Source organism: Telopea speciosissima, chromosome 9 (genome assembly GCF_018873765.1).
Source record: "Telopea speciosissima isolate NSW1024214 ecotype Mountain lineage chromosome 9, Tspe_v1, whole genome shotgun sequence".
NCBI lineage: Eukaryota > Viridiplantae > Streptophyta > Magnoliopsida > Proteales > Proteaceae > Telopea > Telopea speciosissima.
Window position 1 is genome coordinate 18708218 of NC_057924.1, and position 17934 is coordinate 18726151.

The following is a 17934-nucleotide window of genomic DNA, read 5'->3' on the forward strand; positions in this document are numbered from 1 at the left end:
ACCAAATTATCCGTAATGATCCTCCCACTTAGGGAGATGTCCACCTGTAAAATCATCTAAAAGAAACAATCCACGAGGGGTGAGCTCTACCGAGCCCAACGAATGAATAATAAATCATGCAAGCAGGTACAACCATCACAATCATCAATCTACATGTTGGGTTCAATTTTTTTATTCTAGTCCACCTAGCATCACAACTAAGTCACTAGGTTTATGCTACTTGCAATGACTCGGGCAACAATCTCAATCGTTCCCTTATCGATCTTCGGTTGCTACCTCAATCATTGCGGGTGGAACCTATGCTGGTCCGGGAGCACCGACTCCCTTCCTTGGCAGACCCCAAGTTAACCACGACGACCTAACCTGGCTTCTGCTGCCCTCGGCTATTCAGGAGGCTATGATCACCCAACACCTGCACCCCTGTTGGGAAGGGTTATAGCATAAGGGTATGTTTGCCTAGCCCAATGATCTACATGATAAGTATGAGTTAAGTGGTGTCAACCGTATCCCATTCTATGGGCTACCACAAACCTCATTTCCAGTATAAAAAGCACGGTGCTCCCGCAGCCCATACTACGGCTCACCATGCCTTTCATTTCCATGCCGTCTATTACGGCATCTAATCTAACAGTTCACATAGCATGCATTTTAGTCATCAATCATTTTATCAACATGCTCATAATCATAATCCACAGTTACAACTGAAATTTCACTGTTCAAAAGTAAATAAGTAATAATATAATACAGATATTAATAATAAAATTAATTTTGTTATCTTCGATATGTTCACAAGGTTACACCTACAAGGATGATCCAATATCCACTCACCTTGATTGTATACTACTGGTTCTGAAAACTGCTGATCCCCAGAAGTGCCTGGATGTGCGTTGTCGGTCAAACAAGCACAGCCTAAGTAAATAAATTAGAGGAATTATATTAATACACCATTTTACCCTAAAAGTCTAGGGGTGAACGTAGTCTAACTTCCAGACCAAAATAGGACACAGAACTACCATGTCAGCAGTAGTGGTCGATTGGCACTGGTCTATCTAATGGACCAGTGGCAATTGACAAGTAGGTTGCTGTGGCCAAAAATCAAAAGGGGTTTATGGTTTTAGACCCAAAAGGTGCCCAAGTACTGTTCTAAGTAACTACAAAGGCTAGGGTCAAGTTCTTCATCAATGGTTTACACTAGTTGATTGGACTGGCCTATCCAATGGACCAGTGGCAATCAACCCATAGCTCCAAGTGTAGGCACAGGGCTGAGTTAATGAGCTTTAGGCTAAGGTTTATACCCAAAGGCCTAGGAAAGGAGTTTCAGACCTTGGGGTAGGTTAAGGACTGCACAGGCTTCAATATCCTATAGTGGTTGATTGGTACTGGTCTATCCAATGGACCAGTAGCAATAGACCAGTGGGGGTTTTAGTCACAGATATGGAAGGGGTTCACACCAGGGGTATTAGATGGTACTGTAGTAGTTCCATCAATGATTTGGGTTATGCTTCTATGCCAAATACGAGTTTGGTTGCCCAAAACCCGTCTCAAGATGTCAGATTAGCTCTAAACACAGGTACAAAGCATGGATTTCAGCTAGGATGACATGCAAGGCCTCATGCGGGGCATTACAGACCAAGAGGTAAGCTAGGAGTAGCACAGGTTTCAGTTTCCTGCAGTGGTCGATTGGTACAGCTCAAAAATTTAAAAGTTAAGGCTATTTTGGCTTAGATCCTTGGATCAGTGGTTTACATGGATGATCAGGAGGTACCAGCAGGTTACAATGAAGGTATTCAACATGATTCTAAGGTAAATATCAACATGCATGAGAATTTGGAGCTTTTGGCTATTATGGACAGCATGCATGGCTTTGTATGCAAGAAAATAGCAGAAATCCTAAATGAGCAGGTTATAACTATGCTAAAACAATTCTGTTTCAGAGAACAGAGCCAAATATCAACATGCATCTAAAGCAAGCATGTCCAACACTTATTCTCATGATCTAAGCATGCAATATGGCATGGCAATTGATCAACTAAGTCTGAAATTTGTAGGCACAGCATATAATCATTATGAAAAAGGGTAGATAATAAGCCAAGCATGGCAGATTTACATGTGCATGCAGGATTCATGCATCTAAGGTTAGCAAGGCATGGTTTTTATCAAAGAACTCATGGGTACATGGTTGTGCAGCCATAACAGAAAGTAGATCAGGGTTGCAGCCATGGAAATGGCTAGGAGGCAACAGGGAAGGGCTGGGTTAGGCTTACCTTGAAGGGTCCAAGCTCAACGATGAGTCCTAGCTCCACCTTCTTCTTCTTCCCTTCACTCTCTCCTTCTCCTTCTCTTCTTTCTCTTCAACGAATTCAGCGGGGGAGATTTTGGTCTAAGGATGGCTTATTTTTATGTCCAGCCACTAAGGCTTGTTTGGTTGAATCTGATTTTTAGTGAGAATGTATTCTAAGAACTCATTCTTAAATGCAAATGGCTCCAAAGTGGGCCCACAGGGTCACATTGTTAGGGCAATATTTCCATGGGTCATTTTGAGTACGGAGAGGTGACCCGAGGTGCGAGATAGTGGGACCCACGCACCTGAGATGAAACCTGAGCAGTATTGCAGTACTGGTTGATCCACTGGTTGATCCAATAGACCAGTATGGATGGACCAATAGGTAAAACCCTGCTACTTCTGCATTCGAGCCCCACCGAGACCTATGCCATGCTTAGGGCATTGTCTTTGTATAATTTATGGCCATTAAATCCCATTTAAATATTTAAAAATGAATTTATTCCTATTTCGGTTAAGTAGGGGTTGTACCTTAGGTTGTCCATCAATTTGTGTATGGAACAGCAACACAAGTCTGGTAGCTACCTCCGGATCGGTAGGTATGACATCACTGGAGTTTCCCCCTAAAAAATGATCACCGGGTCTGTGCACCACCTGTTGCTAGTGGGTAAGACCCAGGATCCATCGGGTTCCGGACCTACATTCGGAGTTCGATCAGGGTTTGGGCACAGATGTAACACGCAATGCCACCAAGGTCCGTAGACCACCAAAGTCTGTAGACCACCCGAGGCGAGATGTCACCAAGGTCCGTAGACCACCAAGGCGTAATGCCACCAAGGTCCGTAGACCAAGGTGCAATGCCACCGAGGTCCGTAGACCACCGAGGTCCGAAGACCACTAAGGTCCAAGAACCATTAAAGCAATAAGCCACCAGGATCAAATGAGTACCGAAGATAGACCATACACATCAACCACAAGAAATAGTACGCGAAGAAGGTAAGAAGTTAACTACACATAATCAGAAAAGAAGGTCACAGTAATTACAACTCAGAGTTCAGAATCCATAAGTCCAACATACCATATGCACAAAAGAGCAAGAGACCTCCGCTGGGGGAGTCACATCCTCCTCAGGAGGAGAAGCCATCTTAGCCTCAGGTGGGCATGCCACGCCCTCCTATGCAGGAACAACGCCCTCATCAGGCCGAGTAACCCCCTTCTCGGGCGCCACAGTACTCTCCCCCTCAGGAACATCGGTGGCCACAGCAATGACTGAGGGCAATGCCGCAACACTTGTAAACCGTGAGAAGTCATAACCAGGAGTCTCCTCAAGAACGTAGGCTGCCAAGTCCTGAATCCCCGCATCATATATCCTCTGGTTCTCCTTATAGAACCAATCCATGAGCTCCGAAGACTTCTAGTACTCTGCCACAGCTCGCCTGCCAACCTCGGCTAACTCTGCCTCAAATCACGGAGCTCCTCCTCCATTGCACGGATCCTGGCTGAACTCTCAGCCTCCCTAGCCACGCTCCGGGAAAACATAACCCTGAGTTCATCAGCCATTCTCCTCACCCGAACGGCGGCCTCCTCTTGGGTGACTCGGTGCTCCTGGAGCTCCCTCTCTATGCTATGCAACTTGCAAGTCTGCTGGATCTCCTGGAATGCTTTCTGCTCGAGATGGAGTACCGCCTCGATAGTGCGATGTTGGACCTATTAACGACAAGAGCATCAGAAGCCTATCACATAATGACATTGAAAACAAAAAATGGAGAAATATGACTTATCGAAGCCATGTCCTGATAAAGAGAGTGCACCAGAAGTGAGTCACTCATCCCCTGCAGGGTCGTACACTTCGCTCGAAGCCTCCCCAGGTCCAGCCACTCACAAGGTACACCAGGACGAGTCAAAACTGCACCCTCCTGAAGCTCCCAGGGAAGCACCAAAGTAGATGAAGTCGACTGGTCGGCAGTAGATAGAGTCGGCGGATCAGCAGGCGTACCCGCAAAAGAAGAAGCCACCCCCTGAACTACAGTAGCAGGGGGAACGGAAGGCCTTGGGGCATCAGCAGCAGGCCTCGATCTCGGGAGGATAACTCGCGGACCACTCCTCATAGCACTAGGTGCGTCAGGACCCCCCCCTTTCGCTTGACACCAGCAGCTGCAGCAGGGGAAGGTCTAGAAGCCATGAAAACATCCTCACCAGAAGATGAACCACCCTGAGCAGCCCTCTTCCCAGGTTAGCGCGGAAGACATTAATATCCGGTCGAAGGGCCACTGCACAACAACAACAATAAATCAAGCCATTGAGATTCCAAAACAAGAACACAAGTACAGGTATCAAGCACAGAACCAAACATCTTACCAGGACTCAGCTTCCAAAGAAACAGGAATGCCTCGGAGTCCAACTCCTGGACGTTGGATGGCTCACGTCCTTGACACCGCCTGAGGGACTCGCTGTCGAAGTCACTCAACCCGAGACTGCGGTTCACCCTCTTGATATCAATGTCCTCCCAGGTAGTCCGCAGTGAGCCATAGGGGACCTTGGCAAAGAAGAAGCGATCGCTCAAATGCTTCACCGAACTGGTGATCCCCTCGAGAAGGTCATGCTCAGAGAGATGCGGCCTAAGGATGCGACGTGAGAAATGGTAGCATTCACCTTCCCCCTTCTTCAACATGTAGAAATACAAGAACAGGGGAATAGTGGCGGCGTGACCCATCCGGGCAAAGAATATATAAAAACCCAGGATAATCCTCCAGGAGTTGGGCAATACCTGCCCAGGGGTGAGGCACCAATGATCTAGCACCAACTCAATAAAATGAGCCATAGGGAACCGAAGACCGTAGGAGAAGAAGATGTGGTAGAGACAGATCTCATCCGCTCGGTGTGAGAAAGCCCGATCACTAGGTCTAGGGGCACGAATCACCATCTCGGGAGGTATATGAAACCCTCGGCGAAGAGAAACCAGGTCTGAGGTAGTAACAACACTGAAAATCTGAGATAATTTACTAATAGGGTCTGCAATAGGCAAAGTACTGGGTCCTCCACTAGGGCCAGAGTCACTAGTGGCCCCATCCTCCTCACTAGTAGTAGGGGAGGGCAGTGAAGGGATAGTGTCTACAGGGGAAGAAGACCCTAACGAGGGCTCCCCAGAAGACCCAACCATAATGGTGGCAAGATCAGAATCGCTGGATGAAGACATGAATATAAGGCAAGCAACTTACTCAAAACGATGTCCTCCTGACGTCAAGTAATCGACACAAGAAGGAGATGGCCAACCTACAACCATCAACGAGTAAAAAAAAAAAAAAAAAGGAGAGAGAGAAAGAGAAGGAAGGGAACGAATCCATATCGGGCGCTGATTGTGGAACGTAGGTCATGGGTGCTGATCGTCGAATCGCGGGTCACAGGCACTGATCGTCAAACCATAGGTCACGGGCGCTGATCAAGGGAACGAATCCATATAGGGCGCTGATCATCGAACGAGGTCACCGGCGCTGATTGTGGAACGTGGGTCAAGAGCGCTGATCATCGAACCACAGGTCACGGGCACTGATCGTGGAAAGCGGGTCACGAGCGTTGATCGTCAAACCACGGGCACTGAACGTCTAACCATAGGTCATGGGCACTAATCGTCGAACGCAGGTCACGAGCACCAATCGTCGAACAGCGGGCCATGGGGGTCAATCATCGAACGACTGACCATAGGCGCCGATCGAATGAGGGTGTCACGAGCGCCAATCATCGAATGAGAGGCCATGGGCACCAATCATTAAAGGATGAACCACGAGCCCCGATCGAATGAGAGCTCACGGGCATGAATCATTGAATGAGCGCCTTTGGGCACGGATCACCGAATGAGGTGTCACCGGGCGTGGATCGAGGAACGAGGCACCACAGGCACCGATCGAATGAGAAGCTAAGGGCATCGAATGAAGAGGGGTTGAAGGGCGCCGATCCAATGCGGGGTCCCGGGCACCAATTGAAGAGAGGCCACAGGCGCCGAATGGATTGAGAGGTCGTGGACGCCAAGCGGTGAATGGGGTCATGGGCGCCGATCGGGGGCGTCGCCTGGGCATGAACGAGGGTCGAGCAGAATGAAGTGCGAGCGAGCGTCGATCGATGGACGTCACCCAGGCGTGGATCGACAGAGTATCGCCAGGCATGGATCGAGGGCACCAGGGCGCAGACCCAGGGCGGGGTTCCCACCAAGGACGCGGATACGAGGTCAGAGCTCAAGTCATAAATGAAAGACCAAGCACAAGAGAACCCCACAGGTACAACATGAAGACATAACCAAGAAAGCACAAGGCTAGTACACAAGGTAAGCCAACCCAAAGGCCAAAGCTAATAGTAGACCACCCTAGTCTTTGCCACCTAAAGCCAAACACTTGGGGGGCACCAAGAAGCAACTACCAAGTGCAAGGAAGGGAGAAGATCCCAAGAAAGAAAAGTGAAAAAGCAAAAAGCAAAAGTGAGAAATGAAAAAGTGAAAAAGGAATGGGGAAGGAAAAGGGATATATTTACAAAAAAGAAAGAAAAGACAAAAAGGTGTGAGAGGAGAGGTTTGAACCTACAACCTCTCCCCCTACACCAAATGATCTGCAGGTGCATCCTCCAATAAGAAGAATCCGCAATAAACCCCCTGAGAGGGTAAAAGGACAAAATCTGCTCTCTTGGACATCCTGACCCAAGAGAGTGGGGGCCAAATGATGAACCCCAATAAAAATTGGACCATTCAAAAGACGCCGAGTGTCCCCAACCCAAGGAGATGGGCCACGTCAGAACCAGAGGAAAGCTAAGCATGGACACGAACCACCCCAGGCGCGAATTAGATCGAACGGGTCACCCCTGGCGCGGATTGAAGGATGTCGTAGGGCGTGAACCCCGGGCACGGATCGAAGGGCATCCATTGGGAGTGAACCTTGGGCGAGGATCGAAGGGCGTCCATCGGGCGTGAACCCTGAGCACTGATCGAAGGGCGTCAATCGGGTATGAACCCCCTGGCGCGGATCGCAGGACGTCAATTGAACATGAACCCCCGGTACGGATAATGGATGCGAATCACCTTCGAACGAGCAAGCATGGTCGAACAAGGACTCTAGGTTCTAGACCGCCGCCTATAGTCCCAGATATACACAAACACCTAATGTTCTATCTGCACACATCAACATCTACCTATCGGAAACCTCAACTCTATCGAGACACCACCTCCCATAGAAGGATAACCACTCAGGAAAGAACCCTGCTACTTAGGGACTCTATCAACTACAAAGACTACTCTCCGTCAATTGGGACTGTCCACACCGCCACACTCTACTATAAAAGGGAAGGTATTCTACTCCATGATCCCATCTTGAATTCTATCATTCATCTGTTTACTCAGAGAGATCTAACTTAGGCATCGGAGAGTCCCTGGCTGGAACCTTCCTTTGTCATCCTGGTCCTTTTGCAGGTTACGACACTCGAGGGACCCCTGTACGATTTCCTGATGCAACATGATGATTTATGTGGAATTTTATGGGTTTGTGTATTTTCCTTGATTTTGTCGTTAGAATGCAAATTTCAATACACGTCCTTTTACATAATAAGACGTGGAGTCCACATTGACATTCTCTCATATTTTCTAAACCTTCATTGATGTAACACACAAATTTCTTCTTACATCGATCTTGGAAAACCTTCTCCCATATTTCAATCAGATGTTATAAAATAATAAATGCGTTTTCTACCAAAAAATAAAATAAAATAATAAATATGGTATTGTCTACATTACATGTTTGTTAAATACTTCATGTGATAATTTAAGAAAATATGTGAAAGATTGTAATGGGACTTGTGACTACACAATTTTGGTTTACAAGAACAGAATCGAGATTCGTACCAATTCTAATCCGATCTAAATAGGAATCGGTCTAGATCGGTTAGAAATCGATCAAAACATATCTTAACCCTAGAAATTCAATATGAATCGAGCAATCCAAATTGGTCAAAATCCAGGTTGACCTCGGTCAATTCCAATTACATCAGTCGATTCGATCCCGATTCTTAAAACATTGGACCATCACCTCAATCCTGTTCTCCCAATGGGGCATGAGTCATGACTACCCTTTGCCCTTATAATAATTGCGGTTAAGAGTTTTTCTATGAGGATTTAGCCCAAGACTCAACTTGTGGAAGTGATATTCGTATGATTGTCATCAATAGAGAATTTTATTTTTTAAATGTTTTAAAATATCGTTGACCTTTTATAATAATTTTTATCCTCTCTTGTTTGCTGCCCAAACAAGACCCTCATATGGGGTGCCAAATGATGACTTAACCTCCCTTGGGCAGTGTGTTCAGGCAGAGGGTTAGGGCGTCATTTTGCTCCCCCATGTGAGGGGACAGGACGATCTTGTTCGGGCAGCGAATAGGAGACGATAACGATTCTTCTATAACCTAGTATTGCGTTGGTGGATCCCCGGATCCATATGGGGATTTGATGACATTATTTCAGCCAATGCTCCAAAAACCCATAAAATTTTGACTAATACTAAAAGTGGGTTAGATTAGCTGACCTATCTCATGGTAGGTGGTGTTTAATTTGGTATTAGACACTGAGAATTACAAAGAGGGAATTTGCATGCCCTATCAATGGCAGTGTAGAGAACAGTATCATTCACATGAGTCCCACATGGCAAGAGCAAGAGAGATAAAATAATAAAGAATCCATGTGAGAGGAAAATAGTCCTCCAACGTCATAGCAATTCTCTTCCCCTAAGGATGAAGAACGATCGAGCTCGTCTACGGCCTGGGGTTGAGCGGCCATCATTTTGCGCTCAACTCCCAGGCCGCCATGTAGATTCCATGCCGATCCAATGGTTGGTAGATGAGCTCCTCGACGGCCTAACATTTTTTAAATTTGAGCGGTAATTTTGAATTTTGAAATGGTTGGATTCTACAAACCATTGAATGAGCATGGAATCCATGTGGCGGTCTTCAGCACAATGGCTGCTCAACCATAGGATGCAAACGATCTCAATCCGAATAAAGAGATGAGAAAAAGAATGTTGCCTAGTCGCATGGTTCTTGTGCCCAAACATAGGATATGTGATTTTACCATCCCACACTTATGAAATCAAAATCCCATCCATGTTGATGCCCTTGTATGCATTCTCATTGGACATTGCATTGATGCAGGAACTATAAGACCAGGCAGAGTGATCTTTTGCCCGAAAGAGATATAGGGTGCAAGAAACACCTATCCATCTGGGGTCTGTATTATTACCCTTATTTGTTAGAGGTCTCAAATTCCCTCAACTGTCCTTGACACCCATCCAAGGCCAATGATGCCTATTAATGACGTAATTCCTCCTTTGTTGTGCGTTGAGGAAACCTCGATCCTTAAATCAAAGGACAAAAAATGAAAAATTATAACTTCTTTTTCATCAACTTTGATAAGATCACGCACAAACCTTTTATTTTTCCCTTCAAGAAGGTTATATCATCTTTTCCTTAAGTTGGGGGTTTTCTGGTTTAATATAACATTTTTTCTTATTTTTTAAACAATGGTAAAATCTTGGCAGAAATCACACATGTTTATTCGAAAAATGTGAAAATAATTTATTTCCAATTTTATTCATAACTTAATATTGACTTGGGAACATTTCAAAGATTCATGACATTGAAGTTATGGTTTTAGGCACACATATTTTTGCCCCTCAAGATGTTGATACTTCATTTTTTTACCATTTTGTCCTCCCATGTTTTTTGATACTTTTGGTTGTTATGATCCCAATTCCCAACCCCTTAAAACCATGGTTTTGCCCGTCAAGATACTGATACTTTGTTTCGAGTGAGATTGAATAATAATAAGAAATAAATAATACTAACTGGTCGCGAGATTCCTATGCCCAAACACATGATCACGTGTTTTTACCATTTAGTCCCTAGTAAACTCAAAAACCCATTCCAACTGATTCCCCCTAAATCTACTCTCATTGGCCCCCACATTGGCGCAAGAGCTATGCGCCTAGAATAAGCTCTCATAATAATAATAATAATAATAATAATAATAATCAATAATAATCATCGTTGATGTGAGTCACTGTTGATATAATTGTGTATTTTTTTTCTTAGGCAAGAGAACATCGCTTGGGCCTCTTGAGCCTGCATGTGCGCCTTGGCTAATAGGAGTGCACGTGCAAGCATTGATTTGGGCAGGATTTTCGTTTTTTCATGGGGATAGAGTGGTACTTTCCATGGGATAGGGTTGAACTATATCTAGCCATCTTGGTGCAGGAGCCATGCGACCAGGTAGCCTTTTTTCTTTTTGGTTCCGTTTATAAAATATCTTTTTGGGATGGCGGGGTTGGGGTTGGGGTTGGGGTTGGGGGGGGGGGGGGGAGGGAGGGAAACTGGGAAAGTGTGGGTGATGGCGGGCGTGGGGGAGGGTTTGGTGTTCGGAAGGTTAAAAATGTATAAAGTATTTAAGTGCATAAATTTCTCTGATATGAACGAAGCGTGTCTTCGAAGACTTTTGAAAATGGTTTCTGTCTAAATGGTTTCTATCTTGGACTTGCAGTTCTGATGTGAATTGTGAAGGGAAAGTCCAATCTGCACATCTAGGCCTGTGGAGCGCAAGAGGAGGAGAGGAGTTCTCAACCTAAAGAATTCGATGGATTTACAGATATTCTTACGGGCAGTTTCTTTGGCTGCCCTGCTTGTATTTGTTAGTCTTCCATATTCGGTGTATGCGGGGGACATCGTACAACAAGACGATCAGGCTCCGAGTAAGCCTGGTTGTAACAACAACTTCGTTTTGGTAATTCACTCTTCACAACTACTTTTCTCTCTCCTACCCACGTCAACTGGGTTCCGTATATTTCTCCTCGTTCTATGTTCGAGTATTTCCTTTTTTGGGTTTTCCATTTTGAGCTAATATGGAGTGTATAATGAAATGATGGCCTTGAAGATAATACTCGTCCAAATTTAAGAAATTGGTCTTTCTATAATTGTCTGTGGATGCTATTTGTAGTTAATCTTTGACTTGGAATCCATCATCTTTCTAATTGTTTTCTCTGAAGATGAGATATGAAATAGAGTTTCGGTTGAATTTCTTCTTATAGTTTCCACTTAGTATTCCCCTTCCCCACAAAAAAATTATTTTTTCCTGGACGGCGAAGTTATCTGCCGTTTCTGCAGCTATTTGGTTCTAGTTGTATATGTGCATCTTTATTTGATTTTAGAATTTGTGGTGTGTAATTCCCTTATAGGAACTGCAATTTGAAAGAAAATTGTGATATGTTTAGGCTACTTGAGCTGAGAGAAATTGTGATTTGTAATTCCCCTTTTTGAAGCTAATGTATTTGATTTCCTACAAAGATTGTTACATAGGGGCATACATAGTTCTCTTCTATGTTATCTCATCGCACCATAAACTTTGCCCACTATACTTATCTCATTCGAGTCGCTGCTTTGGTTAATCTTGCTTTTCCCTCAATGTTTATTCTCTTGTGAACATTTATTCTACTACCTGCTGTTTGTTAGGTTAAAGTCCAAACTTGGGTGGATGGTAAACAAGGCAGTGAGTTTGTAGGTGTTGGTGCTCGATTCGGCACCACCATGGAGTCGAAGGAGAAGCATGCAAATCAAACTAAGCTTATCCTCTCGGATCCTCCAGATTGTTGTAGCACACCTAAGAATAAGGTTTGTCCTTTCTTTTTGTATCTTTATACGTATGGATTCTAGAAATACATATATACTTGCTCATAGACAGATAGACTGGAGGCGCAGGCATGTATAAATCCATATATACATTCATGAAATGCATGTCTTCTTGGGAATGGTGAACTGTAAGATTTGATCACTTTATAACTCTGGTTGATTGTTTGGAATTCGTGACCTTTTCCGCAGCTCTCTGGAGAAGTCATCCTGGTTGAACGAGGTAACTGCAAATTCACAAAAAAGGCAAATGTTGCACAAGCTGCTGGTGCTTCAGCAATCCTAATTATAAATTATAAGACAGGTAACACCATGTCCTTTCTTCTATGTTGCTTAATTGGGTTTATTTTTTGGAGGTACTCAAAAGTGCTTCTATAATTCGAGGACACTTCCAAACTTCTGGCTTTACTTTGTGTTGAGTTATATAAGCCGATAAGGATATTTTGGGTGTTTTGTTCTTTTTCATTGTTTATTCCCCTGATATAAGCATGGTCGGCTATACAGGGGCAGTATTGTAATTATGCTCATAAGTAAAAGATATAAATGAAGGGGCTGTGAGTGAAGAAACAATTCACTCAAGCCATTCTCTCATTCTTGGTTCTGCTATCATGGTATCAAAGCTAACCCTATTCTGATCCAAGCTTCCACAACCTCCATCTCTTCTCCTTTCTCTTTCTTCTACCTTCGATCTCTTCTCTCCTTCTTCTCTTGGTTTCTCTTCTTCACCTTAGGGCAGCACTATTGAGGTGATCTTTCGATCTAGTTGCTGCCCTCTATCCTACCTCCCGTCTTTCTTATGATTTGAATTTTTTTTTTGCTCAATAGATGCTGCTCCTTTCCTGCGGTATTGCAGACTTCCAAATTCTTGAAGACTTAGCCTTTTTTCTCTTGTACGCTCTTCTTCCCTTTTTTGGAACTTCACCTGCACCTCCTTTGCAACATCTTTCTTGAGATTGAACTCCTCTGAACAGCTTCTTAATCCAAACGATCTCTTTATTTCAAGGTTTTCTAAAAACCTGAAACTTATCGATTTTTATGGTTTAGGAGGCTTCTTTCTTCCTTTCAGTTGCTTTTTCTTTTGGAGGAGTTTGTTTTACCTTAGAATCACTCTCCATTTCTGCCAACCTTTTTGTTTGAGTCTCTTTCAGATTTCCCTTCTCTGAATCAATTTCAGCATACAAGAGTGGCCAACAGGTGTTTGATAATTGCCTCTTATAGCTCACCTTTTTAGATTGGTGTTGTTATTTTCAGAGTTGATTTCTACCATCAAGAGTCTCCTTCAACAATAGTTTCAACCTCAGATTCTGAGTTTTATTGGAGATTCCTTTTTCCCTCTCTTGAGATCAATTGTCTCTCTTATCGATCTTAAGGTTTTTGGTTCTCTTGACTGATTACATAGGGTCTTCCTTCCTTGTTGGACTGGTGCACCCTCTGAGCAAGATGGACAGCCCCGGACAGAACTTCTTCCACTTTCAACTCCAATCAAGCTCGATGGCTCCAACTATCTTAAGTGGTCTCGGACCACCTATTTGACCATTGCTGATCGAGGGCTGATTGTTCACATACTTGGGACTATCCCCATGCCAACTACAACTGGGCCTCCGCAAGAGAAGTGGCTGTCCGATGATGCCATGGTCATGTCTTATTTGTTGCAATTTATACAACCAGATCTGTCCGACAACTTCATGCTTTTGGGGACAACTCATTAGATTTGGAGTGCCGCCAAGGAGACTTATGGGCGTGTTAGGAATGCTGCCCAAGTGTATGAGATTCGCAAGAAGGCTCATGATCTCACTCAGAAGGAGTTGTCTGTTTCTACATACTATGCTGCCCTCAAAAGCTTGTGGCAGCAATTGGAACATTACTCCACTTATCAGCCCTCTACACCTATTGATGTTGCTACCTACCATCAACACCTTAACAGTATCCGTGTGTACGATTTCCTGGCTGGTCTGAATGTGGAGTATGATCCTATTCGGATGCAAGTGTTGAACCAGTCTCCCTTCCCTACACTAGAGTAGACCTTTGCCATGATTCATACTGAGGAGACTAGTCGGGCTGCGATGCTACATGCTCCTACTATTACTCGGTCTGCCCTACAGACCACTGTTAGCCTTGATTCTATTGCCACTACTGACAGTGGTAATGCTGCCTCCAAAGAGCCTGTCAAGTGTGAGCATTGCCGCAGGCCCTATTACACTAAGGCTCAGTGTTGGAAGTTAATGAGAAACCTGCTGATTTTGAGGCGAAATGAGGTCAGGGGAAGCCCAAACCGAAGGCAAACCTGACTGAAGCTGCTGCTCCTATTGGTACAGTCCCCTCTGTTGACACTGGTTTTACTCAGGATGAGCTACTAGCCCTCCGTCATATGCTCTAGCCATCTTCTGTTGCACCTTCTACTGCACCTGTGCCTGCTGCCTCATCTGGTTCTTACTTTGCCTCAGGTATTCTGGTCGGTAGTGAGTGTGCATCGGTTGTCTCTAGTCCTTGGATAATTGACTCCGGTGCCACTGACCACATGACTGGTTCCTCTCATGTGTTTCATCATTATTTCCCTTGTTCTGGAAAAGATACTGTTTGAGCAGCCAATGGTTCCCTTTCTCCCATTCGTGGAAAGGGTTCCATTCATTGCTCTTCTACCATTACCCTAAATTCTGTTTTGTATGTTCCTTAATTTCCTACTAATCTTCTTTCCATTAGTAGTTTAACTCGAGATTTGAACTGCAAAATAACTTTCTTTCCCTCTCATTGTGTCATACAGGATCTGGTGCAAGGTCACACGATTGGGGATGGTAAGGTACATGGTGGTCTCTACATACTCGACATGGGTCCGCTTACTCCACCATCTGCTTCCTCTTCGGCTTATCAGTTACATTCAGCAACCTCTACGAATCTCCATCTATGGCATCGTCGGCTTGGTCGCCGTCCTCTTCGCACTTTAGCTTTCTTGTTTCCTCAGTTAGTTCAAAGTTGTAATAAGGATGAGTTTTTATGTGAAGCCTATGTCTTGGCTAAGTAGTTCGTTCTACTTACTCTTCCAGAAGCACTTCTCCTTTTGCTTTAGTTCATACTGATGTGTGGGGCCCTGTCCGTTGTGTTTCTATTTTGGCCATAGATGGCTTGTTTCTTTCATTGATTGCTTTACTAGAACCTATAGGATTGATTATCAGGAAATATTTGCCCAAGTGGCAAAGTTGAACACCGTTCGGGTCTTGCTTTCTTATGCTGTCAATCTTGGCTGGGATTTGCAGCAATTGGATGTTAAAAATGCTTTCCTTCATGGAGAGCTGGAGGAGGAAGCCTATATGGAGATCCCTCTAGGTTTTTCTTATGACAAGACTCGTGGGAAGGTTTGCAGAATGAAGAGGGCATTATATGGGCTGAAGCAATCTCCTCGGGCTTGGTTTGGCAGGTTCTATAAGGCAATGATTTCTGTGGGGTACAAACAAAGCAATGCTAATAACACCTTGTTCATCAAGCGGAATGGTGATAAGGTTACTCTTCTCATAGTCTATGTCGACGACACACTGGCAATGATGCAGATGAAGTCTCTTACCTAAAAACTTTCTTGGGACGAGAATTTGAAATCAAAGATCTAGGACAACTTAGGTATTTTCTTGTGATTGAAGTTGCTCGTTCTCCCAAAGGCATATTTCTTTCCCAAAGAAAATATGTTCTAGATTTACTTTCAGAGACTGGTTTGTTAGGATGTCACCCATGTGACACCCCTTTGGAGGCTACTACTCGTCTACAAGAGAAGGATGGTGATCCTGTTCATAAGGGGCACTATCAAAGGTTGGTGGGAAAACTAATCTATCTCTTCCATACCAGACCAGACATTGCATTTGTTGTTAGTCTGGTCAGTCAGTTCATGCATGATCCCTACTCCACCCATATGGTTGCTGTTTTTCGTATTCTCCACTATTTGAAGTCAGCTCCAGGGAAAGGGATTCTCCTGTCTCCATATGATCACCTTTGCATTGAGGCGTACATAGATGTTGACTGGGGTGGTAACCCAGACAGAAAATCCACTTCAGGCTATTGTACCTTTATAGGAGGCAAGGTTCTAAAACTCGGGTTTCGACCAGCCAGAAACTGAGTTCGTCTCGGTTTCGAACATATCTCGGTCGAAACCTGGGACTTTCTCCAGGCTAACTCGAACCTTGGTTTCGAGGCCCAGAAGTTGTTTTTTTGCCCTGATTCTTGTTGTGCTGCCTATTTTTGACATTTTAAACCCAATCCATGCATTAGTTTCACATAGAGAAAACTAAAAATATTACTTGTGGTTTTGATCCAAGTTTGATACTGTATATTGTTCTTGGACATGGTATCAAATAAGGTCTGACCGGAACATAACTCCTTCAATATAAATGAGATTTAAGCAATCTTGGATTTGTTAGAAAGCTTTGTTTTGATAGCTTTCCAACAAGTCCAAGATTGCTTAAATCTGATTTATATTGAAGGAGTTATGTACCGGTCAAACTTAATTTGGTGTGCGCGAATGTTGTCAAAATCGCTCTGAATGAAAATATTTTTTTGGACATCAAAACTAATGAATATTTTACCGCACTTTTGATTTTTAACAATGTTTTACCATATTAAGATTTATGGAATTTTTAGATTTGAGAAAAACCCCAGCATTAGAAAGTTGAAAATTGCACTTACTGTTGAAATTCCAGTTTTTGTTCTTGAACTGAGGGGTTGACTTTTTTTAACTATTTTTATTGGATTCAAATAGGGGGTATTTGCTTATTTATGAATAATATCTTAAGTAAATGAAATACAAATACAAAAACATTTACTTAAATGATATTAGACATAATTGAGTGTCTGTCCTGGTTCTTGGCATAAATATCTGTCTGTCCTAGTTTTGAGCCAAGTTTCCCCTAGTTTCGATGGGCATATGTGTCGAAACCATCGAAATATGGTCGAAACCAGTCGAAACCCGGTCGAAACCATCGAAACCCGGTCGAATCCAAGAATTTTATAAAATCCCCCTTCAACTCGTCTCGGAAACCTGCGAAACCGAGTTAACTCGGTGGTTTCGACAAGTTTCGGACGAGTTTTTCTTTCATGTTAGGAGATAACTTTGTCAGATGGCAAAGTAAAATGCAAAATGTGATGGCTAGGTCTAGCGTTGAAGCTGAATTCCGTGCCATGGCCCAGGGCATATGTGAACTTTTGTGGCTTCAAAGTTTACTCCAGGATATTGGTTGTTCTGTTCATCATCCGATGATGTTGTACTGTACAACAAAGCAACAATCAACATTGCTTCACAATCCAGTGCAACATGACCGTACCAAGCATGTGGAGATCGACAGACACTTCATCAAGGAGAAGTTAGAAAGTGGGTAGATTTGTATATCCTTTGTGAAATCCGACGATCAACTTGCAGATGTGTTCACCAAAGGGTTAAGTGGAAAGTTATTTCACCCTAGTCTAGTCAAGTTGGGCATGTGTGACATTTATGCACCAACTTGAGGGGGAGTGTTGAGTTATGTAACCTGATAAGGGTATTTTAGGTGTTTTGTTCTTGTTCTTTGTTTATTCCTCTGATAGAAGCATAGTCGGCTATACAGGAGCTGTATTGTAATTATGCTCATAAGTAAAAGATATAAATGAAGGGGCTGTGAGTGAAGAAACAATTCACTCAAGCCATGCTCTCATTCTTGGTTCAGCCAACACTTTGTTTTGTACTTTTTTTTTTTTTGGGTGTGTTACACCGTATCAAATGTTGTTGTTTCCAATATTAGTCCAAGTCATGTGCTCTATTGGGTTGAGCTAAGACAGGGTCAAGTGGCCAATACATATATTCAGATTTCCCCCCAACATTTAATATACATCATCTTATGTAGGGGTTGGTATCATTAGCACTAGGCAGAGTTTGGACCGTTAATGTACTTTGTTGGCTATTTTGGTTATTGAAAACCCTATTACTAGGCTCATTAGGTGTT

At 43.7% G+C, this 17934-nt stretch overlaps 1 protein-coding gene across 2 annotated transcripts in view; it reads left to right on the forward strand.

Moving 5' to 3' along the window:
• Positions 1-10813: 10813 nt before the first annotated feature.
• LOC122639757 (signal peptide peptidase-like 2) overlaps positions 10814-17934 on the forward strand; it is a 29026-nt gene continuing 21905 nt past the window's right edge. Inside the window, exons 1-3 of one of the 2 annotated variants that reach the window (XM_043832700.1) lie at positions 10814-11081; positions 11807-11968; positions 12176-12284. In XM_043832700.1, coding sequence (XP_043688635.1) covers positions 10935-11081; positions 11807-11968; positions 12176-12284 — 418 coding nt within the window. In that variant the 5' untranslated portion in view covers positions 10814-10934. Of the gene's footprint in view, positions 11082-11806; positions 11969-12172; positions 12285-17934 lie in introns of both variants that reach the window. The other variant, XM_043832699.1, reaches the window with a different exon arrangement.